Raw genomic sequence first — 24,290 nt, forward strand, 5'->3', positions numbered from 1 at the left:
GAAATTAGTGTCTAGATAAGTGACAAGAAGCCCTAAACGCATCATAATTATACCTGTAGTGCACATCCTGCAGTCGATTAGATCTTGCTGTTGTCCTTCCATGACTAGCTGTACAAGTTTAGCTTTTCTAAAAATGTACAACAAGATAGTCAAGTCTTTAAACTTCCAGTTTAGAAACTCTATAAAGTAATGAGAGGTTTGTGACCCACCATGGCTGATGTAGCAAAGACACACAAGAGGACATATTTAAAGGAGAACGGGGACAAAAAGGGGAAAAGCAGGAATCAACACCAGGCAGACTTTTCCTGGCTGGAGAGAACCCAGAGAAGAGACAGGGTGCAAGAAGGATGCTGGATTAATTCGTCAGGGGGAAGAAAAGGTGAAGATTTCTGAGGTTCATCAGTATTCTATTCTATTCTATTCTATTCTACAGTCATTTAGCAATGCTTTTATCCAAAGCGACTTACATATGAGTGAGAACAACACAAGCATGAAATCAAACAGTAGAGGACATCGCAGGAAGGTGCTAGTGGACTGTCCAGTTGGACGCAGATCCTTCCGTGAAGTGTTAGAGTTGTTATATATATATATATATATATATATATATATATATATGTATAAATAAATTACATAAAAATAACCTTGGCTGAAGCTGTATTTAGTTTCTGTTCTGGAACAACAGAAATAAATATGTCAACGACGGCTGAATGGATTCTTGATGCCTGGCGTTTGAGCATATTTCCAGAAAAAAACTGCCTCTGACTTTTATGATTCTTGGACTAAAATAATGAGGATTTTATGAAAATAATAAATTTTAAAATGCAGGCACAGAACAGCCTCTGATATGTTTATCAAATAAATAATAAAAAGTCAAGATTCAACTCTAAATATTTCATGCTAAAAATTATTCGTTACGGTTAAATTTCAACCTTAAACCAATACACGAACCATAAATTAGAAAATGACTTCATTTTAATTGAATGCATTCAGCATACAATAAATCAGTTTAACTGAGGCCAACTGGTTGTAATGCCTTTAAAGAATCAGACATGGACATTCCCATCACACGGTGTACTGGAACAAGCTTTCATTTAACACTGAACCAGTTAAATGTGTGCTGTTGTCTCTGCTCAGCAGAAACCTTTTCATCCCGTTCCTATAAAATAGTTTCACAAGTATGTATCTAGTAGAAAACACATCTTGTACACTTAAAAACACAAAACAAGTTAATCAAATAATAAAAAACGCTGTTTTTTTCATTACAAAAAGAAAAACCTGTTTACTTTGTATAAAGCTGGTGGTTAGTAATGACTTTGGAGATGTTTGCTGATCAGTCAATCGTGTATTCAAAAGGATAGTCCTGTGTGGGCGCCGAGTCAAAGATGATGCTGTCAAACGGATTCTCTGTGGACCAGCTGTCCACAGGAAACCAGGAGTCGTACCAGGCGGTCGTCCTCAGGGCTTCTGGTGGTGATGTGGTGCTTGTAGTAGTAGTAGTAGTTGTTGTAGTTGTGGTGGTTCTGAGTCGGCCTTGTACTCTTTGTTGACGCAGCTTGTGTAATTTCAATAGTCGCAGCCGCCTGAGTCTCAGCCGCCTCAGCCGCTCTGCATTCTGGGAGTTGGCGTGGGTTTCTGTCCTGGCACTGGTTCTGGGGGCTGCCACGGTGCTGGCTGCTGTGGTTTTCACTGGGTTTGATCTGGTGACGAGCCGAATGGGCCGGTTACCGTTAAGCGCCATGATCTTTTTGATGCGGTCCCAGTTGGATTTGGTTAAAGTGAAGCTGCAGGGCGTGGCTCCAGAGTCGTAGCCCACCATGCAAAGCCGGGTCTGGGGGGTGTAGCCGTCGGCTTTGGCTGTCACTCTGTACTCGCCTGGATTCAGCAGCCGCCAGTAATCACCACCTGCAGCTAGAAGGAAATGTTGGGGTCAGGATCTGAACCTTTAAAAACAAAACAAATCTGAACTTTTGATCATTTTTTTCTGTTGTTTGGTTTCATACCAGTTCTGACATCATGTCGTATTCCTTCTACAGATATGGTGGCATTAGGCAACAGATTTCCCTCTACATCTCTCACAACACCCTTTATCCCTCGATGGACCTGCACAAGAAAAGTACCTTATTTATATTTCATGCAAAAACAAAAGCTTTCCCAGAAATAATAAACCCTGAAACAGGATTTATAAACACCTCCAAACGGTATTTTGTGTCATTGCAGGGACAGACAAGTAAAAGAAAAAGGGAAAAGTTACAAATATTTGCTAATTTTAGCATCTCAAGTATTCACAAAAGAAAAAAAAACATTGTAGTCTGGAGCAGACATGACTTTTGGTCTACTCCCTGGACTGGAACACTTTGCTGGTTTCTTTACACTGATTCTGCTAAAAGCCCCTTGTCTTAACCAGTCTTATGTTTTCGTCTTTTTGTTTTATGTTTAATCTGTTTTATCTCTTATCTCCTGCATTCTTACTTGTGACTACTTTTATTCTTCCATTTCATTAAACTATTTGACTATTTAAAGCACGGTGTGACGTTCAGCATTTCGAAAATGCTATAAAAATACACTTTATTCTTTAATATCTGAACAAAAAAGGAGCATAATGAGTATTTTTTTAACTAAATATCACATATTTGTTAGTTTAGTTGAGTTTATTTAGGATCCCCATTATCTGTAGCAAGCTACATCTATTCTTCGTGGGGTCCGGCACAATTATAACGTCCAAAAACATAAACTTGTAAAAGTTACTCAGCACATCAGCACTTCTGTTCAATCCTGGAATAAAAGCTATTTACACACTGAAATCCATCTCTTTACATCCATTTTTACATACTAAATACATGCATTTCATGTCTATTCATGTTATATCCAGTACTTTAACCATAATACATCGTATCATATAAACAGTTTACTGTAATACACACAAAAATATGCCTACTCATAATTGAAAATTAACCTATATATTTGATTATCTATAATACAAATCTTCTAGTTGACCTCTATCCACATTATCAATATGTTTACTCCATTACACATTCATTTGTATTTATTATACTTTTATCACCAAACCCTTATAATTATGATTTATTTAGATACCTGGACTTTTAAGAAATAGTCTTTTAATAATATTTTTAAGTGTTTTTTTTACATCACTGGTTCGGTAGAGAATTCCATGTTTTCATGCCTTTATACATAACAGTTCTTTTTATGGCTTTTTATGGCATCTATTTCACTTTAGGCAAGCTAAGGTTTCCATCTTTTGCATGTCTTGTGATATATTTGTGATTTCCAGCACTAAAAGTAAAGTTATTAAATAAAATAACAGGTAGTTTTAATACAGATATATTTCTGGTTAGTTTACAGATGAGCTGAAATTAGTGGAAATGTTGAAGAGTAGAAAAGTGAATGTTCTCTTTAAAAACGTCCATTTCTCACTTGTTCAATGAAAGACAGCAAAGCCTCACGGTTGTTCTCCCACTCGAGGGGCAGCTCGCTCTCGTGGGGAAACTTGTCACAACCCAAGAAGATGGAAAGCTCGAAGCAGTTGGTGTGAAGATAGCTGAAGTCGTTCATGCCTGTGGAAGAGTGAGGAGAAAACATCTGGTTTTACTGAGTCCAGACATCTTCTGTGGATACAGGTCTGCCTCAGAAAAATAGTGACGTATTCACTAAAACATCCAAAAGGACCAAAGCAACATGAGAGGGTTTAATTCATTCAGTATTTACAGATGCAGAGAAGTGATATCTTTGATTTCATTCATTGCTCTTTGCTCTTATAGTTATGGGTAGTCTAGCCAACCATTACTTATGTAGCAATGGGGATGTTACCTGATGCACTGAGAAGTACCTCGCTCTATTTCTCTAATATATTAATGTATAAATATATGCCAATATTGCCGTCTCTAAGTTATTTCTCCTTTTCTCCGCAGGTCTTCCTGAATAAGTGCAGTTGTACATGTTGATCTGTCTTTCCTGTCCTCTCCACCCCAACCAGTCGAGGCAGATGGCTGCCCTCCCTGAGCCGGGTTCTGCCGGAGGTTTTCTTCCTGTTAAAGGGGAGTTTTTTCCTTCCCACTGTCGCCGCGTGCAGCTCAGGATGGGGGATTGGATCCAAGTCATGACTCGATGCAATCAGTTGGTTTCTATTATAGGATATGTATGAATTGACTTGAAATGATGTGTTTGTAAAGTGTCCTGTGGCAACATTGTTGTGAAGTGGCGCTATACAAATAAAGTTGAATTGAATTGAATTTCTTTGTTCAGATATCTGGTCAAGGTCTGTAAAAAGCCAACCGTTGTCTTTGCTGACTTACTGCCCACCACTGGCTTCCAGCTGGCTCTGTTGATGATGCCCTGCCCTCCTGTCACATCATCACCGTGGCAAGATCCTCTGTAGGTCTCGGTCATGGTCAGATGGCTGTGGGCATACGACATTGCCAGCCATCGAAACATTTGGTCGTCAGGAGTCTCCCTTAAAGCTCCTTCATTCTGCCGCTGAATGCGAGCCCAGGTCTCCTCGTTCATCTCGGCGTTAACCCTCCAACGCCGGCTGTCCATTGCCTTAAACATAGAGGCAGCGTAGAAATATCATGAGTGTACAACAGCTGAGGACAACCTGTACATTACCATGGTTCTTCTTTGTGCAACAGCCTTACAGAAACTGGTGGGCGCTGCATGTCAAAAGGGTATGTCACCAGTTTTTCCCCTCCCTGCAGGTTAGCTCCCAGTACAAATGGGTTTCGCTCCATCCAGGAAATGATAGCTTTTGTCTCAACTGCAAGCTGAGGAAGCAAGAAGCAGAGAAATGCTTGAAAGGTAACAAAGTTAGCTTGGAAAAGAAGGCCCCTGATGTCTACATGTACTCACAGAACCATTGAGGAAGTTTTCTGGAAGGGGGATGTGATGGTTGGGGACTACACGAGGCACCCAGCCTCTGTCCTCTGCTCCCCACAAGATGCTGTTGAGATCTGGGAAGTTCTGAAATATGTCGTAGCCTTCTTCAGTCCAGTGTCCAAGAGCCCAGTTTCCCATCTCTGAGCCCTGTGGGAGTGGAGGTGTGAAGGTTTGGTTAATACTGGTCTCACTTGAAAATAAAACAGGCTATTTCAGGACCTGACTTTTTTTGTTTTGCAGTTTGGGTCAGATGGATATAACAGTGTGTTTAACCCCTTAAGGGCATTTAGGGAAATATGTACAAAAAAATAAAAAATAAAAAAAAAAATAAAATTTGAAATGTACTAAAGATGAGTAAAACAAACAAATATGGATTTTGATCTTTAAATAAATCCCAATCCCTCTAGCATGTGTTGTGGACATTATTTATTCTAACTTAGATCTTCATAATCCTTTGGATAGATTAGTTTCTGATGATGTCTTTGTGGGCTTTCTGAAAAGGTCATGATGAACTTAAGAACATAGGCTTAGTTACACAGTGTCTGCTTATCTACCCTTACAGACATAGATGATGTACTGAGATGTCTGCGTTCAGGCATCTGGGATCTGATTAACTAGAAAAATTTCTTCCTTTGAAGAGTTTTACAGCTAAGGAGTCAGATACCATGGTGCCATTAGGGAGATTATAACTTAGGGGGAGAGTTTGACCTAACCTTTTAAGCAATAACAGACGTTTCTTGTTTGGAATAACACAGGTTTGTGATGTACTGTAGGCTTCTGCTGTTGGACCTCTGGGTTTTCTCTCCAAATTGGAATTTGTATTATTTTGTTCTCTTCTTATTTTCTGTTCAATAAACTTTGTAATCTATTTTTTACTTCAGAACCAGACTCCTCGTCGTTGACAGACTTTTTTCCACAACACATGTATTATAATTGGCCCTGTGATGGACCGGCGAGCTGCCCAGGGTGTACCCTGCCTTTCGCCCAAGGACCGCTGTGATAGGCTCCAGCTTCCCTGTGACCCTTCATCAGACCAAGCCGTTAGGATAATAAATGAATGAATGTTCTTTCCCATTACAACAGTCATATCATGTGATTAAACTGGCATTTTAAGGTTTAAGATAATTTTAATGACTTTTAATTTGGTGGTAAAAAGAAACAAAAGTAAAAGGAAAATTTAAATTTAATTTTAAATTAAATTTTTTGGAATTGGACTTTTTTGTCCATTAATGACTTTAATCCCTAACCAGCAAGGTCTGCCGCTGGGCTGATTTTATGTATTGTTTTTTAAATATAAAATCTTGTACAATCTGTTATATGTGGTCCATCATGCACAGTATGATCTATATATGGTATCAATGAAAGTATCAAAGCTTTTCTGATACAAAAATAATACATGTTAACTGTAGCTGGTTATTATCCACAAGAGCTTCGCGAGATCTCTCGGCTGGGACTTTAAAACAAACTAACCAACAAAAAAAAGCCCAAGACTGAGCAAGCATCTTTGAAACAACCTGGGCCAGCTGGTCAAGCAGTTAAAAGTAGTACATTTCTGCCTGGTCCTGTTGACCTTAAAGAAAAACTGAGCAAAAATTTCAAAGCTTAACGGGAAACATTTTCTTACAAAAAGTAATCCTACATGGGGTAGCACAACCAGAAATGGAGCCAAACATTCAGGGAAATTTCTCCTGCAAATTGAAAAAAGTCATCGTACCATCTCAAACGCCAGCTCGTAAGCATCCGGGTTCAGGGAGGGCACTAGATGAATTCTTACTCCATCCACCAGGCGGCGCACTCTTGGGTTTTCATCTTTGTATTCTTTGCACAAGAACTGCATCAGCAGCAGGAGAAGCTCCCGACCTAAGGCCTCGTTACCATGGAGACCAGCTGTATAACGAAATTCGGGTTCACCTGGAAAACAATGTGAGATGTTAATTAGGATTTAATGATGGGAAAAAAGCTTTCATTGAACTTTAAAGTCAGTTATTAAAGCCACATTACAACTTTTTGCTCTTAAAGGTACAATGTGTAAACATTACTGACATCTAGTGGTAAAGATGGGAATAGAAATAGAAATGACTTCAAATGTTATGTAATACAGTGTAATGTGAATGGACGGTGGCCGTTAGTGGCAAAATTCTTCCAGACATAAACATGTTTTCATCTGTGAGTGGGTTCAGTGGCTTCATGTGATGATTGCACTACAGTTAACTACAACATTATCTTCTTCTATGTGAAGTACAGCAGGGTGTCGCTGGCCTTTGGGGCAGGTCCTCTATAAATGGGGACGTAATGCCAGCTTCCTGTTTGGTAACCAGGGCCATCAGTGGCCACGTTAACTTTCAGGGGAAGTGTTGGACCTCAGCAGTAATCCAGTAAATATATTGTAGGTTTTAGTGTGTTGCATTTTCTATTGTGTGGACATGGTTTTACCATGCTTTGTATGACAGGACTGGGCTCTGGCAGACTGCTGGATGAAGGAAACAGAGTGTGGGAATTAAAGGGTGCAGGTATGCTGAGCTTTTACAGTTTTTAAAGGAAGTAAAATTAAAATGTTTTTGTTTAATAGTATTTTTATACTTCGTTTTGTTTACAGTGTGATGCGCCGCTACCTGCTGTCCTTTTTGTTTGATTTAGTTTAGTTTGGTTTTAAGTTAGTCCGCTCCAGTTGTGTGTTCAGGCCACAATTCATGGTGATTGTAAGAGCAGACTAACTACTTTTCTTTTTGTTTGTTTGTGTTTTTTTTTTTTCGTCGCTTCCCCCTAAAAGGATTTATTCTCCGGGGTGCTGAGCACTGATTCGTCCGATCCAGATTCTTTTTGTGCATAATATTAAGGGACTGTTGATGTGTATTTAGTTGCCGTGCAAATCAGGATGTCTCAAGTGTGTTAATTTTGCCGTGTACTTAGCGGGTGATCCGCCTCGGGGTGTGTGTTGTTGGAGGGGCAAACTAATGCTAAGCCAGACGGGCAAACTAATGCTAAGCCAGATGGTCTGAAGCGTTTAATCATTTATTTGTTTTTTTTATACAAATAAATGATTAAACGCTATTTATGTTTCAATTGTTTATTTTAGTGTTTACCACTTGCTCACTCCTCTCACATATGATCATTTTAATGTGTTACTTATCCCAAACAGCACTTGAGTGCCTATGAAACTGCATTTTTCTCATTTCATACACAGCTTTTTGTCCATTCAGAGGCACCATAATAAAAATGGTGGCACCAATAAGGCAGCTGCCCTGAATGTGTACTTACACCAAATAAATATAAATGGTGCATTCTGAGAGAGTGAAAAGTAGTCATTTTACTAATATGATAAGATCCTAAAGAAGCACATCTTTTAAAGAACATTTTGCTTTAAGAGACAGCGTTCAATACCTGCAACTAAATATGAACATAATGGACATTTAAAATGTGCACAAAGGCTGATTGTGCAAAGAAATGCGAGAGGACATTACTGGGAGAAGCAAGGAAAAGGAAAACAGATTTTCAGGGCAAGAGTCAATGTCAGAGTGACTTTTACTGGCTGGAGAGAGCTCAGAGAAGAGACAGGATGCAAAATTGATAAAGGATCAGTGTTTTTCAGTCGTAGGGCTTTCAGGGTTACTCTGTCAGTTTGCAGAAAAATGCTCTCAGATAAGTAGAAATCACCCCGAAATAAAAAAAAAACAAAAGAAACAAAAACAATTAAAAAAAAAAAAAAGTTAATATTATACATAATTATACTGCAAAACAAGCGGATTCTGCGTCACCATCACAGCTTGAACGTCCTCACCTGTCTCATGCTCGCCTGGGTTGTCAGAGATCTCCATGGCGTACATCTTCAGACCTTGTGAGCTTTTCCCAATGTTGTAGATCCTGGTGATGTTGGGACACTCTTCGTTTATCACCTTCATCATCTGAAAAGTAGCGATGGGAGAAGAAGTGATGTGGTATTGTTGTGAATTATCTGTTTATAAGCTTTTAATTTTCTGCATTTTAATGTGTAAAAACAGACCTGTCTCATCTCCTTATAGTTGTGGTGTCTGAAGTCCAGGTCATCAGATGAGTTGACCTCGTTCTCGCTGTGATAGCTGCCTGAGAGAAGCAACACAGCGTAACGTACGAGGTTTTTCTCTCCCTATGAGCACTAAAACGCTGTATAATGTTTCAGTGAATGTGCTTAATAACTTCTCAGCTCTGCCGTCTAGACTTTTCTCCCATTAAATAGTTGATTAAGATGTGAATGTAAATATTTTTGTCTGGACAGTGGTGGAAACTCTCAGCCCTTACGAAGTTGTGTAACACTTTGTAGCTCTGAGGTTCATGTTGTGGAAAAGTTTGGTTTCACTCTGAAGTGGAGATAATCAACAATCTGAATCCAAGTTTGGCGAACAGCAGGGATTTTTCTTCCAGAAGGAGGTGACATATTACTCTCTGGAATGAGAAAGTTGTGACTAAATGAGGCCATGAAGCTTCAAAGTCTTAGATGGGAGTATTTTCTGTGGAAAAACCTTTGAGCAAGGACTAAAGCAAAACTATGATGCTTCTTGGTCTCTTGGTTTTGGTCTAGAGAGAACAATAAACACAATTAAAATAAAATAATTTTTTTTTTATGTGGAAGATGTTAAAAGAGTTTCCTCAGCTCTTATTGATCCTCATGTCAGCATAAAAAGTTTTTTTTCCAGACATAAACAGGCTAAAGAGGTTGTGGTACTGACTGGGCAGCTGGCAGGCCAGGATCTCAGCTCTCAGACACAGACTGCCGTTCCAGCTCTGAGGCAGGATGCGGATGTAACGCGCCACCACCGGCACCGTAAACTGACTCATCACCGGCGTATCCTTATCCACGTTGCCGTAAAACAGCTGCAGAGGAGATCATGCATAGCTGTGACTGATTCGTACCAATCCATGCTGCTTTCTTTGTTTTCCACTCACCCATTCAGCGTAGCCATCTTGCAGCACCGTCCAGTCGCGGCTGTCGTTGCTGAAGGCCACAAAGTAGGATGACATGAAGTCCTCGCTGAAATGAAACATCACTATTTTCTTACATGTATGAGAGGACATGTCCACAAAGATGAAATGTTAGAACTTTTTTCAGTCAGGACAGATTAATAAGACGACCTCGATCCAGAAAAAGCTGCAACTCCAGTTCTGTCATCCATTAATACACATGCATCCAGGTTAGTTTATGTCAACAATGACAAAAGAAAAGCAACAAAATTCCATGGAACTGCAGGTGACTTCATTTTCTGTGCCTTAAATGTGATTATTACTGTTTTACTACTGTTTTATTACTGCTTACTGCCTCTTAAACGTGTTATTTAAGCTGTTTGGGTTTGATTAAAATGATTTATTTGTATTTGATTAAAAAAAAAACCCAACGGATTCAGACTGTTAGTCTGGTTCATAAAACAAGTAGTGATGAATAAATGAACTCAACTTGGCTGTAGCAGTAATATTGTGAAGATTTTAAGTAAAGTTTAAAACTCACTATTGCTCCGAGTTTCTTCCCTGAGTGATGACACCAGTGAACTCCACCTCTCTGCGAGCGTCGACCTGAAACCAGTGTTCCTTCTCCTCGGGCTCGGCGCACCACGCTCCACCATACATGTCATCTTCTTTATCAGAGCCCTGCAGACAGATTTTACATTCTGTAACTGGAAACAAGTTACTGTTTCTTATATAAGGCACAGGAGCTAAACATGACATGAGGCTTAAAACAAGCAACACTGACGGATGATTTCCACTCAGACAATCTGGATGCGCTATGGAGACTGCAGAAGGACCAGTATGAACTGATCTTATCCATTCGCTCAACTTTAGGAAAAGCCAGCACAAGCTTGCTAGAGAAGTGGTTTCCCAATCAAAATACACATTTTGCACAGAGATAATTTTGCTTTTGAACTAATAATTAACCACTATTCCAGCTGATTATCTGATCAACAATGAGACCAAAAGCAGCCACAATGAATAACTGTTTCTTTTGGTCTATCTTGTCTCCAGTGGGCTGAGAGTCACCGTCCCTGTATGACTGAGCTGTGGACAAGCAATCCACTGAAACTAGGTGCCATTTTTATATTATAAGAACCAAACAGCAATAGAAACAAAGAGATGCTAACTGTTAATCACTGAGAGCTATTGCAACCAACTTTTCACATAAAAGGCAGCAACCCTGACTAGAGCTTGACTCACTGGGACAAAGCAACTTGGAAAGGTTTCACCCTCTGCTGAAGGAAGGGACTTTTTTCTTCCTCATTCTTGATTTTCATCCAAAGAATAGTTGCATTTTGCACGATAGAGACTGACGCCTGCCTTATCCTGGAGCAAATTTATCTTCATGTGAGGTATTTCCCCCCCCCTGCTTTAGAAGAAAAGCCATGAGCTGTACCACCAGGAACCAGTAGGAAACTGGTCATGAATCCAGCTGTGTCTGCTGTCTCTCCAGGACACACGACACAAAAAGCCAAAGGAAGTTGCACATGGTGTCGGACCTCTCACACAACTCCTGGGTAAAACATGATGAGATGTGTGCAGATGTTCTGCTGTGCCGTTCAAAAATCAGGGATCACCAATCCTGGTCCTCGAGGGCCGGTGTCCTGCAGGTTTTCCAAGTGTCCCCACTGCAACGCACCTGATTCAGATCATTGTGTGTTTAGCAGACATGTGCAGAGCTTGTCTGAGTCTGAGACAGGAGTTTCCCAGCAGGGTCACTTGGAAAACCTGCTGGCCACGAGGACCAGGATTGGTGAGTCATGTTCAAAATGAATAAAGAGCAAGCAGTTATCGCATCGTGTTGCAGAAAAGATAGATTTCTGCCACCCAGTGAGTCAAAGTTTATTACTGACTTAAAGACTTTGAAGAGGTGCTGAGAGGCTGAATGATGATAGCTCATTAGCATTTTTGTATATTCTGACTCTCTGAAGCAGGAAAAGGTGCGATGGTCATGGTCCATGCAAGATAAAGCACTTATGGATTTATTTTATGGCAAAAACCTACAATTTTTTTTCAGGTTTAAGGAGAAAACTTGTTTGGGGATCACTGTGCTCCACAATGAACTCACTATTAATCCTACAAAAAAGGGCAGTTCATGGTATACATAAAGCTGGTCATTTAGATCATACAAATTCTTTGTTTTTACAGTCTAAGTTACTAAAACTCCAGGATCTGCTTAATTACCATACAGCACAACTTATTCTTAATTGCTCAATGTATTCATATAGATTATGACATATAAAGGATATTATTATTGATGTGAATGCCCATGGGCATTTAAGGAGCAAAGGAATTTATTTGCAAATGTCACAGTTAAATATGAAAGATTTGTTCCAACAATGCTCCCTGCAACATTTCAACACTTTGATGAATCTTAAACAAGTTAAAAAAAAGTTTTTCATATTGAACAAAGTCTGTCACATCTTTACTGGGGTTTAGTTCAACCTTGCACATGTTTTTGCAATCCCACTAATTACACCCTGCTGGAAGTGGAAAAAAAAGGTAATTGGAAAAAAGTTGACTGTTTTTTCCAAGGTGCAACCAAGAGTGCTGGTGGTGTAGTGAGTTAAGTTTGTGTGCTTCTAATAGAGAAGTTCATGGGATCAAGTCCTGATGTGGGCCAACTAGTAGAATTGACAGTTGTGGCTTTTTTTTCAATTTCTTATACTTATGCAATTTCATTTCAATCATTCAGCATAGTTCAATAAATGGGCATTCACATTTGCTATTATTTCAATAATAGTTGTTTCTAGTTATTATTATTATTGTTATTTTTAAATAAGTATTAATATTATACTGGGTTGCTACTGTTGTATTGCTATGGGTTAATATTGTTGTTATTGGGATTGTATTGCTCATCTCTGGGGTAGGACTACATATAAGCTGATGCTTCTACCCACTCCTTTTGGACGTTTTGTCATCTCTTATTTCTATGTTTTGTTTTGTTTTGTTTTTTGTCTTTTTTTTTCTTGTTTTTGTTTTTAGATTTCATTATGTTCAAATAAACTTTTCAATCAAACGTTGTTACCCATATTTTTAAAATCTTTTTATTTTACCATGGATCATCTTGTATGTATTTTGTGACTCCGTTGTGAGATAATGTATGTTGAGATGCTTTGATAGGAGAGTCCACCTGCATGTTAAGACGTCCCCTTTGAGCCACAAAGCCATGATGAGACTGTGAGGAAGCCAGCAGCTGGTCATCTTCAACGCGGTGAGACTCCAACCCCAGAGGAGGACACTCTGAGAGGGGAAAAACACACATTATCTCTTTACTATAACGTCCCCACATTATCCTGAAAACCACGCTCTGCAAGAGACTAGTGGTTTGATAGTTTAGGATGAAAACATAGTGATGCTTTTAATTTTTAATTAAACAAACAAACTTGAACTTGTAAATAAAACTTTAGACCCCACCAAAGAGTAATTCTCTTACTTTTTGGCTCAGCAGGCACTGCAGCCTGCTTCAGTCTCTCCTCCTCTTCCTCCTCCCACTTCTTCCTCAGCCGCTCAGCTTTCAGATAATAACAAGAAAACAATGTTTCAGAAGATTTTCATTGCCCTCCGTTCAACCACCACCAGCCAAAATACTTCCATATGTGAACACACTTTTCACTCAAACGCCTCTCTGTTTTCCAGATCTGAAAAATGGATCATATTGAACCTGATGTTGGGTTCTGCAGGAGATCTTTATCAGTTTCAATCAAAAAAAACACCAGAGCCAAAGTGTTGTAAGACTAAAACATCTCTCGTCAGTCGCCTCCCTCCCTGGTACTTACTACCACACATCTCTGATTTATCTAACAAGCAGTCGCTGGAATTGTTCTCCGTTCTCACATCTGTGTTTTTCTCTTTTCTGGTTTAATTTCTACATCATAGAAACAGAAAAAAGATGATGGATCAATCTGGTCATTCCACACTGTTTTCCCTGTAAATTTCCATTAAAAGTCTTGTAGTACTTTACAACTTTCTGTGGTTTCCAGCTACGAGAACAGTGGTTTTAGGACTGGCTGAGTAATAATGAATACTGACTGCTTTTAGCAAGCTTTTGGCAAACCAGTCGATGCAACTCAATGTTCTGCTTGGCCCAGAGTTTTACTTTGGAACCTTTTCATGCACCATTTAGGTGGTAAATGAAGTTTTGTTCGGCCGTTCTCTGACATTCTGGTTCACACATCTGGGACAGGTGGCTTGTGATCGCTTGTGACTTTAAATGTTTTCACTCAGCCATGATGAAAATAATGAATTGCTTAAAGTGTGGTGATGGTTTGTTGCTGTAAGTGATGATGTGCATGGATAGAATAATTTACAGAACGATTTCTGTCCCACTTAAGCACCGCTCTGATGAAGAACTCTGGGCTCCTGTTCCCACTGTTCAGATGGAGAACAGAAAGGGTAAAATGGAAAGATCTCTTTTCCATTTATCTTTTTATAATTCTCCTGTGTTTGATTTTTCTTTTGTACTTTGCTGTAATGTTGAAATGTTTCATGTGAAGCATTTAGAACAAACCAGCCTTGCACTGATGTGCCTCGTTTGATGGATTCTGTAAAACAGCTTTTTAAAGTATGATTTATGTTAATGTAAAACAAAAAGACTTGAAGAAAAATCTAACTTGGTACCAAAATGATTGATTCTACCTAAACTTCTATTCATCCTGGAATGGGAGCACATGAGCCATACCAGCGTGTTGAACTAATAAATTCCACCGATTCTGTCCACCTTGTAGGAGTTTTCTGCCTCAACACCGTAATTATTTATCATCTTTAATTAACAGGGATCAATGCCATCACAGTGCTGAGAAGTTTAGTGTTGTGTTGTCATGAAGATAAAAACAGCTGGTCTTAGGAGGGAAATGCAAAAAGTAAATTAATGTGCAAGTTGTAATTATTGATGAAGAATCTCCAGCATTTAGCAGGAATTATACTGATTTTCTTGTCATTATTATATATCAATAATATTTATGATATTAATGTTGTGCCGCATCACAGTCGTTAGCATCTTTATGACAAAGAAGACATCCATCCATCCATCCATCCAACCAATTAATCCATCCATCCATCCATACATCCATCCATCCATCCATCCAACCAATTAATCCATCCATCCATACATCCATCCATCCATTGATCATACATCCATCCATCCATCCATCCATCCATCCATCCAACCAAATTATCCATCCAATTCATCCATCCATCCATCCATCCAACCAATTAATCCATCCATCCATACATCCATCCATCCATTGATCATCCATCCATCCATCCATCCATCCATCCATCCATCCATCCATCCATCCATCCAACCAAATTATCCATCCAATTCATCCATCCATCATCCATCAATCCATCCACCCATCCAATTAATCCATCCATCCATACATCCATCCATCCATCCATCCATCAATCATCATTCATCCAACCAATTAATCCATCCAATTCATCCATCCATCCATCCATCCATCCAACCAATTAATCCATCAATCCATACATCCATCCATCCATCCAACAAAATAATCCATCCATCCATCCATCCATCCAACCAATTAATCCATCTAATTAATCCATCGATCGATCGATCAATCCATCAATCCATCCATCCATCCATCCATCCACCCATCCAATTAATCTATCCATCCATACATCCATCCATCCATCCATCCAACAAATTAATCCATCAAATTAATCCATCCATCGATCCATCCATCCAGCCATCCATCCATCTATCCATCTACCTATTCATCCATCTACCTATTCATCCATCCATCTATCCAACCAATTAATCCATGTAATTAATCCATCAATCAATCCATCGATCAATCCATCCATCCATCCATCCATCCATCCATCCATCCAGCCATCCATCCATCTACCTATTCATCCATCCATCTATCCAACCAATTAATCCATGTAATTAATCCATCAATCAATCCATCGATCAATCCATCGATCAATCCATCCATCCATCCATCCACTTAATCCACCCATCCATCCATCCATCCATTCATTTTCTGAACCGCTTAGTTCAATTAATGGTCGTGGGAAGCTGATGTCTATCCCAGCAACCATTGGGCAAGAGACAGGGTACACCTGGACAGGTGGCCAGTCAATCACAGGGTCACACAGAGAGACAAACAACCATTCACACTCACTCCTATGGACACTTTTGAATGACTTATTAACCTAACCAAAGGAGATCTAAATCCATCAAATGCATTCTCATTGTAGGCTGAAGTGAATCATCCAGCATTGGTTTAAAGAATGGAGGGTGTGTGATTTAGTCTAAATACACCGCAGTGTGTGTGGAAAGATAAGAACATATCAGCAGACTCTCTTTTCTCCTCATCAATATTTTCCAGAAAAGTGATAAAAACCTTTTTCTGCCTTTTCCTTCCGAGCTCGCTCCTCCTCTTCCTGTTGCTTCTTAGCTGCCACTGTGGTCCCAGAAACAGACAAAATAACTCGTGACACAATCAAGACCCACATCACACAAGAGCAATAATGACTAAATAAATATTGATGATGATAGGAAACAGACATACAGTCAGCGTAATCATATTCTTCATACCAGGGACCAACATATGGGACTGTTGTGGTTTCCTCTGCAATAGAAGTAAATAGATAATTAGATGCTTTTTTATTTCATTAAGACCCTACAACAAGGCAAATAGATATAAAATAATACAGGCAGGATTCCAGTTTTCCTAATGTCTAGCTTTTTTATAAAAATAATGATCAATTTCAGATTCATTTTCAGATGAACTTTGCACTAGCCTAAAGGTTTAACATCCTCCTTGTCTTTTTAACACAGAGAAAGACCCCAAGCAGAGTGAAACTGGCATGAATTTTGCATTTCATACACAGTAATGATGTGGGGGATGATAGAATAGATCTCTACCTGGTATGTACATGATGACCTCAGTAGTTGTAGCTGCATTCTTGTCATCAGGGTGTCCACCAGGTACCCCACCTGCAAAGAAAACCTTTTTTTTAACAAACCAGTTGAATCAGCACTAAAGCTCATTGTCATTATTCATGATAAATTTGTAATGATCACTGATATTTAGCTGAAAATGTGTCTAAATAAATAAAAAACTGAGTATGCAGTACTTGTCCTATAATTTTTTTAAATATTCTTGCTCATAGTGTCACATCTTTTCAGTATGTTTGGACCCACGATGAGGGTCTGAGACATGAAATTAGATCCCCTTCAAGCAGAAAGCTTGGATCACGTAAAAGACAAAATACTGTATAAATCACTGTTTATAGTTTCATCAACTATGAAGTTGTAAGTCATCCTGAAGTAAAGTTAGATGAAGTGTTTCTGACACTAAAAGTAGTTGTGAATGAGTTTTATTCATACATAAAGTAAGTGTGTTTAGTGTCTGTTCGGTAGCGTGAAAGAGTTTCTTGTTTACCTTCTTTGGGAATTTTTATTTTCTTCTTAAACACATGAAATGATAAAACTGATTTATGGAACAGACATTTTAAGCTTCCTGTTAGTGTTTCTCATATAACTCCCCAAAACCTCAGAGCTTTGCTACAAAGAGCTTCATAAACACTTTGGAAGATGTCATTAAAACCCACTTTTGGGTTTTCAGGACAACAAGAAGACTTCAACCTTAGATGATAAAAATGGACGCAGTTATAAGCTAGTAAACTGTGACTCCATAACATCTGTGTTTACAATAAAGTCCTATGAAAAATGTTCTGTTGGGGTTGTAAACTCCACAGTAAATACATTTCCTCATGGTGCCATCAGTTCCATTCATTCCTGATTGGTGTGCTGCTGATCGGACTCAGTTTTTTCTCTCATCTGCTCCATTCTCTTGTCCAATGTTGCTCAGTTAGAGCTTAAAAAATGATAAAAGTTGTCGGTAAAATGCCAAACTCAATGCCTGGACCACATGATTCTTTTGTTTATCTTTATTGTATAATTCATTTATTTGATTGGCATGAAACTTGACTGCAGTGTGGATTAATCTCCAGTTTCTCCATGTTGTTTATCAGCTGACTGTTTTTTATTTCTCTTTTGGAAACACTGGAAATTAAAATGGATTCAAGTTAACACAAATTTATAGAGAGTACAATGAAGCTGAAATGATCTGAAAATGACTGAAATGCTGAGATAAAACTGCTGGATCTTTGTCCTTCCAGACATTACTCTCCAGTGTTATTTTAAGCTGTTGTTGTTTTGTCATAACATCTGTCAGGAAGCTGAATATTAATAATCCGCGTTGATGCTGGTTGAGAAAACGGAGTCTCTTACCCAGGTCTGGCTCGATAGGCTCCTTCGGGGTCACAGGTTGAACTGCTGTAAAGATCAAGATGATGCTGAAATCTCTCCATCCCATGAGACCAAACATAGTACTGCTTTGCCAACAAGACATTCATTTGGTGACTGACTGAGCTTCCAGTAAAACCAGTAATCTGAAAAGACACCTACGTGTTTCTAAACCCAACTCAATCAGCAGTTTCTCCTCCTCCTCCTCAGGAGAGGGACGCCGGATATCTGGCTGAGTTGTGGCCGTCATCTTTGCTTTCTTGGTGGGTTTTGGGGCCTTCGGCTTCCTGGTGGGTTTTGGGGCCTTCGGCTTCTTGGTGGGTTTGGGGGGTCTTGGCTTCTTGGTGGGTTTTGGAGCTTTCTGCTTCTTTGCCTTGGCTTCTTTTTCTGCTGCCTTTTTTGCCCTGGCTTCAGAACGAAACATTCAGTTAGTTAAAACCAAAATAGTGCATATATATATATATATATATATATATATATATATATATATATATATATATATATATATATATATATACATATATATATATATATATATATATATATATATATATATATATATATATATATATATATATATATATATATATATATACCATATAATACCAACATAAGAGACACAAGACACAGATGTGAAGCTTTGTATGATGTTTTTACTGTTGTGCTACATGAACTTTAACTCCCAGATGGTTTTCCTTAGTTTTCTTTATAGTCTGCATGTCAGATGTTTTTACAGCAGTCATCAATCTGCCCTAATAAAACATGTTCAAACTGGAGCTCAGACAGACACACAACACATAAAATCAGATGGGCTACTGGGTGAATTATCCCTTTCCAGTGGAGGACTCAGAATGATCGCAGGCTAATGGTGTTAGTGGGAGATTTTTCCATTTCTTGTAAATTCCCCATGTCTGATTCTCAGACCTGTTGTCTAATGTTACAGTTTGCACAGGAAACTGGACTTATAAACATGTTTTAGCCCAGAAAGGTGAATAATTCTTGCATTTTCAGACTTTATTCTAACGTGGACCCACAAAGTTATTAAAAGTCTACCACGACAGGCTGAAACCTGAGGTCCTCCAACTGGGGATGCTGGGAACAGATGGTGCCAAATGGTTTTAGAGACGTCTCCTGAACTGTCTGTACATAAAACCTCTATCAGAGTTTGCCTGCAGAGATAATGTTCACATATTGTACTAGGAATTGCTTGAGTTTTAGAGCTACAGAGGCATCATTCCCAATGTTTTATTTGATATTCATCTGAAAAATACTCCTATAGGAAGCCTAAAATCTTTTTTATTTGTGCTATCTTTAATTTATCTTCACCAGAAGCACATATGCTAATATGTAAAGTATCTCTTTATGTCTAAAAAAGTGTTTAAATAGACCTTTTAAATGCAGAAATATACAAATGTCTTGATTTTTGAGCAGAGGCCTCAAAATATTATCTTGTCCTGATGGAGTAATGGGAAATAAATTAGCTTTGTGTCCTGAAAATGTCTCTATTTAGTATTTTAAGATGTACAGATTAAAATGTAAGAATTTCTGAGGCTCCAACCTCTAACTGGGCTGGTTTGGAGTCAGCCCGGCGATGCAGAGGCATTCATTTCCACCCTCTCAAGAGTCTGATGACAAACTGCTTATAGACTTAAATGTATAAAACTGGAGGTTTAAAAGCCGAGTTCCAGATAATAACACAGAGAGGAGACCATCAAATGGTTTCAGAGTTTAGTGTTTTTAATCTAGCTTCATTATAGAGTCATTACCAGACTCCAACACGGAAACAGAGGGCTGTTTGTTGTCCTACATGCTTCCTAATGTTCCACCTGGTCCTGCACGGCCAACACAGGACTCACCCTCTATGTACAAAGTTGTCTTTCAGTCACCTGCAGTTGGTACTTCTGTCATCACTACACATCAGCTTATTGATTTTGATTTAATAATTGCCAGTTTTATATTTAATGTTTATTTCCTGATTTAAAACAGGCTTTTAAATTAATTACTCTTGTCTCACCGTTTTGCACCAACTTCACTAAACTGAACATGTAAAAGTGCAGAAACATGCTGATATTTTGCTGCATGGATCCTAATGATACCTTAATCCATCCATCCATCCATCCATCCATCCATCCAACAAATTAATCCATCCAATTAATCCATCCATCCATCCATCCATCCATCCATCCATCCATCCATCCAACAAATTAATCCATCCAATTAATCCACCCATCCATCCATCCATCGATCCATCCATCCATCAATCATCCATTCATCCATCCAGCCATCCACCCATCTACCTATTCATCCATCCATCCATCCAACCAATTAATCCATGTAATTAATTCATCAATCAATCCATCGATCAATCCATCCATCCATCCATTCATCCATTCAGCATTTGCAATGATTAACGTTCACTGTGAGGGCTAAACTAGGCTGTAAAGGCTTGAAATGCTAAAGATTTAAACTCTGAAAACAATGGAAGAAAAGAATAAATAGAGTCCTGAGCAAAACATGTAAAACTATGTCCATGTGACTGAAATATGAAACTACACCTAAAACTGGAATTTTACATAAATATACAATTATCTGTGCATACATTAAGTACAACTCCAACTTCAGAGAGTAGTCAGTGCCTGATAACCCTTTGCTCAGGTCATACAAGCAGATCAGTATCCAATAAATACTGTAAAAACAAACAGGAGTTAAATGAAGTGATGTCACTGACAGCGCAGAAACAAGCAACACATAATCTTCATACGTTCATCTGAAGCTCCCTGAAGTAAAACCTTCATCTGAGAGTGTCAGTGATTTTTCTCTGAACACGTTCCACTCTGCACGTTCTGCATGTGACACAGTCACCGAGTCGTCACGCAGGTTTATTCACTAACAGCAGCTGGTTTTTTCTCTTTTTTTCTCATTTATATTTAACTTTTTAGATTCATAGTTTAGTTACTATGAATCTAAAGTTGGCAGAGAGTTTAGTGAATGTGAAAGTTTTTGTGTTTCCACGTGTGTTTAAAAAGCAGCCAAAGCATCTTCCAGTCTGGCTGAAATTGTGTTCAGAAGTTTACTAAAAAACTTAATCAATCATCATCATCTTCATCTGTTTTACTTTGCCTATGAGGTGTTCTCTCTTCTTTCTCTTTCTGTCTCTCTTCTGTCCTCTCCGGTCCGGTCCAGCAGTACAAACTATACAATCCAAACAAAAACGCAAAATAAATATAGAAATAAAATAAAAATTCAGAAAGTCATTATATTTATAAAGCTTCCCTTGGCAAAGTAAATTTGCTCAGCAGAACACAGCATCCAGACCATCATTCTGCTTGCCGAAATGCTGGACAAGATACAAAAAAAAAAAGAGATTGTCAATAACTGACGATGATGATGGTGATTTTTCATCCTCAGCAAAACCTTAATTCCAGAAACCAAACTTCAGCTGAAAAACTGTTGTGGGTTTTTGTTAATTATGTCCCTCCTGTAGCCTCCACCAGCCACACATGAGCAACGCGGCCTGATTTGTGGTTTTGCTTCATGCAGCGGAGAGCAGAACATGAGTACTTTTACATCAGAGCTACTGAAAGTGGGCCTTCTCATAAATCCTCTTTGCTTCTGGAAAAGCAGAGTGGAAACATTTAGTCTGTTGCTCCTGCTTTCAGTTTTCCACAGACATGCTTCCACTGTGAACTCGCTCATGACAAAAGCTCCTTTTCTGATCATTATGCTTCTCAAAAACAAGCTCCTAAAACTTTTATAGATATTCAGATCCAGCTGGTGTTTGTGGCTGGGAAGGCAGCTCACGTAAGCAGCGGAGCGGGGAGCTTGCCAAGAAAACGTCCGACCAGCTGAACCGCTGCAACAACTGATCCGTCATCTCTGAATCAGAGATTCTGCTGCTCTGGTTTTGGTTTTTCACAGAGGTCAGAAAAGTAAAATCTCTGAGCACATTTCAGAGGTAAAGATGGAGGCCCAGCCCTCACTTTTCTTCACTTCACAAACTAAATGGTTTCCTGCCTCGGAGATTGATTGCAGCCTTTCCTGTTCATGTCTCCGCTGTGTTTTGGCTGCAAGCTGTGAGTGGGAAAGGTCACAAAACACTCATCCAGACCTGCATATCTTTCCTCAGTACGGCTCGTTGCTTTAGCCGTCTGCTTACCTGCCTCAATTTCCTCAGGTGTTTTCTTCCTCTTTGGCTTCGTCTGCTCCGCTACCGCTTCAGTCGGCTCATCTGACATCTCAACATCCTCCTCGCCTCCTTGTCTCCTGTGTTCGATCGGTCCTTCTCTTACCTGAGCCGGGTCCCTGGAGAGCGCCTTCTCTTCCCAGTCTTCCTGAGCACAGACCAGGGCACAACAGAGGGTCACCCCGACCCAGACAACCAGCACCTCAGCCCTCATTTCTACAATAAGAAATTCAACCTGGATGAAACAGACTGAATGCAGTCCAGGAAAAGCCCTGAATCTAAAGCTGGCAGGAAAAATAAGTCAACATCTGACCAGCAGATGCAGAAGGGTCTCCAGGCTCTGAGATATTTTAGGATGAGGATATAAAAAGGGATGATTTCGTGGAGGTCTGCAGAGCTTCCTTTTCTGAGGGTCAGTGAGGACAGAGGAAGAAAATGTTGAGAGCTGGTTGTTTCAAAGCAGCCTGCTGGTCGTTGTGAGGAGGAGGAGGAGGAGGAAATGCATCTGTCTGGAGCAGCAGCAAAGCAACACACCTCCCGCCTTCCTCCTCTTCTTTCACATACTCCTCAGTCACATCTCTCCCTCATGGCCCTTCACCCCCTTTTTCCCCTCACCCATCTCGGAGCAGAGGGGCGGAGCATCTGCCTTGTGACATTCCTGTGAAGGAGGAGGAGAGAACTAAAGAAAGTTTAGTTTTTCAGCTGGTCATAGAATGAAAACACTCTGGAGAAAGCAGTATTTAAAACAAGCTTAGATTTGACATAAAACAGCAGCTTATCTCCTGACAGAAGCATGAACGTGTTTAACTGTAGGGTCATAAACAAAGCGGGGAAAAAAGGTTGAAAGTGTCACTTAGAAGACACAAAGCAACACTGTGAGGAAGGACTTTTTATGACTAAAGCAACTCTACCTCCTGCAAGTTAGGTCTCAATATGATAAGTGGGAAACAGGGGTTTGATAGGCAGTGTGGGGTACCAGACCCTCTTCTAAGGCCATTCAGGTCCTATAAGACCAGTCTCAGCACCTGGTGGGACTCCTCCAGATGTGGACAGGTTGACCTTGTTCCCGTTGCATGTCAGAAGGATTCGCTCACTAACCAATGGAAGTTAATGACAATACATGTTGCTGTTTGCATCTTCACTGTCATTCAGTCGCCAACTTGTGGCCGATTCATCTCTTAACTGGATGTGCAGGTAAAGTACCACACAACCTGTAACAACCACCTCCGGTTGGGTTTGAAGAGGTTTTCTCTCGCTGCACCTTCCTGCTGAAAACTAGACTGATGTGACTGCAGAGCTGCAGACTAAAGAAGCAAAAAAATCACAGATCCATGTCAAAGTCCTCCACGATCATCTGCGCACATAATCCACACATGGTAGCGATTAGATCTATGTATTGTGTCCTACGCACAACTGAGCGTTGTGATCTAACTGAGTCATCTCCTGAAGGCAGCAGAGGGACATTCTTTTCTGCTGGCTCATCTCGCCTGCAGTGATGAAAAACAGATTCATTTCTTTTCTACCCACATTAAATATGTCCACATCAGAAACACAGTCGGGTATTAAAACAATGGCTCAGAAAACAGCGTGTTGATGAAATGATGTAATTATAAACACACTGCCTGCACTTTGCACAGAAGGGCTTCCAAGTAGATATAGTGGAAATATACACATGTAACCAAGCTCATATAGGTCTGTATGATGCATGTCTGAATAAAAACAACAGCTGAATTTGGGAAAAACGTTTGCTTTCTTCTGGATAATACCTCCGGACATAACATACATGCAACAAGTTATACAGTATTTTAGTGTCCAGTCATGTTATTTCATTATAAACTAGTAACGATTTATAATTATGATGCCTTGATTTAATCGGGCCTGTTAGGGAATATATACTGGTTCATAATGACATGAAATGAAAAATACTTTATTAATCCCCAAAGGGAAATTCAATAA

General features: G+C 39.4%; 1 protein-coding gene across 2 annotated transcripts; it reads right to left on the reverse strand.

Moving 5' to 3' along the window:
- Positions 1-961: 961 nt before the first annotated feature.
- aebp1a (AE binding protein 1a) lies at positions 962-22,860 on the reverse strand. Of its 2 annotated transcripts, none has more exons than XM_079257263.1 (20): positions 22,308-22,860; positions 18,314-18,559; positions 18,137-18,178; positions 16,766-16,837; positions 16,410-16,469; positions 16,242-16,301; positions 13,304-13,381; positions 13,001-13,110; positions 10,367-10,506; positions 9,811-9,895; positions 9,594-9,738; positions 8,891-8,970; positions 8,669-8,792; positions 6,605-6,801; positions 4,864-5,037; positions 4,653-4,778; positions 4,311-4,557; positions 3,433-3,572; positions 2,001-2,100; positions 962-1,908 (listed from the first exon to the last, which is right to left on the reverse strand). In XM_079257263.1, exons 1-20 carry the CDS (start codon positions 22,546-22,548, stop codon positions 1,331-1,333), a joined length of 3,045 nt encoding a protein of 1,014 aa, XP_079113389.1. In that variant the 5' UTR covers positions 22,549-22,860; the 3' UTR covers positions 962-1,330. The 2 variants fall into 2 exon arrangements, with proteins under 2 accessions (XP_079113389.1, XP_079113388.1); XM_079257262.1 differs by having other exon boundaries at positions 18,137-18,181; positions 22,308-22,858.
- Positions 22,861-24,290: the final 1,430 nt, after the last annotated feature.

Source organism: Telmatherina bonti, assembly GCF_933228915.1.
Source record: "Telmatherina bonti genome assembly, chromosome: 17".
NCBI lineage: Eukaryota > Metazoa > Chordata > Actinopteri > Atheriniformes > Telmatherinidae > Telmatherina > Telmatherina bonti.

Bases quoted from the DNA above. Each gene is read 5' to 3' on its own strand.
- aebp1a (XM_079257262.1), bottom strand. From the start codon at position 22,548: ATGAGGGCTGAGGTGCTGGTTGTCTGGGTCGGGGTGACCCTCTGTTGT. The intron at 10,507-13,000 runs GTGGACTCTCCT...ATCTGTCTGCAG, and splicing joins GGGGACGTCTTAACATGCAG to GGCTCTGATAAAGAAGATGA. The intron at 5,038-6,604 runs GTACGATGACTT...CCACTCCCACAG, and splicing joins ACGAGCTGGCGTTTGAGATG to GGCTCAGAGATGGGAAACTG.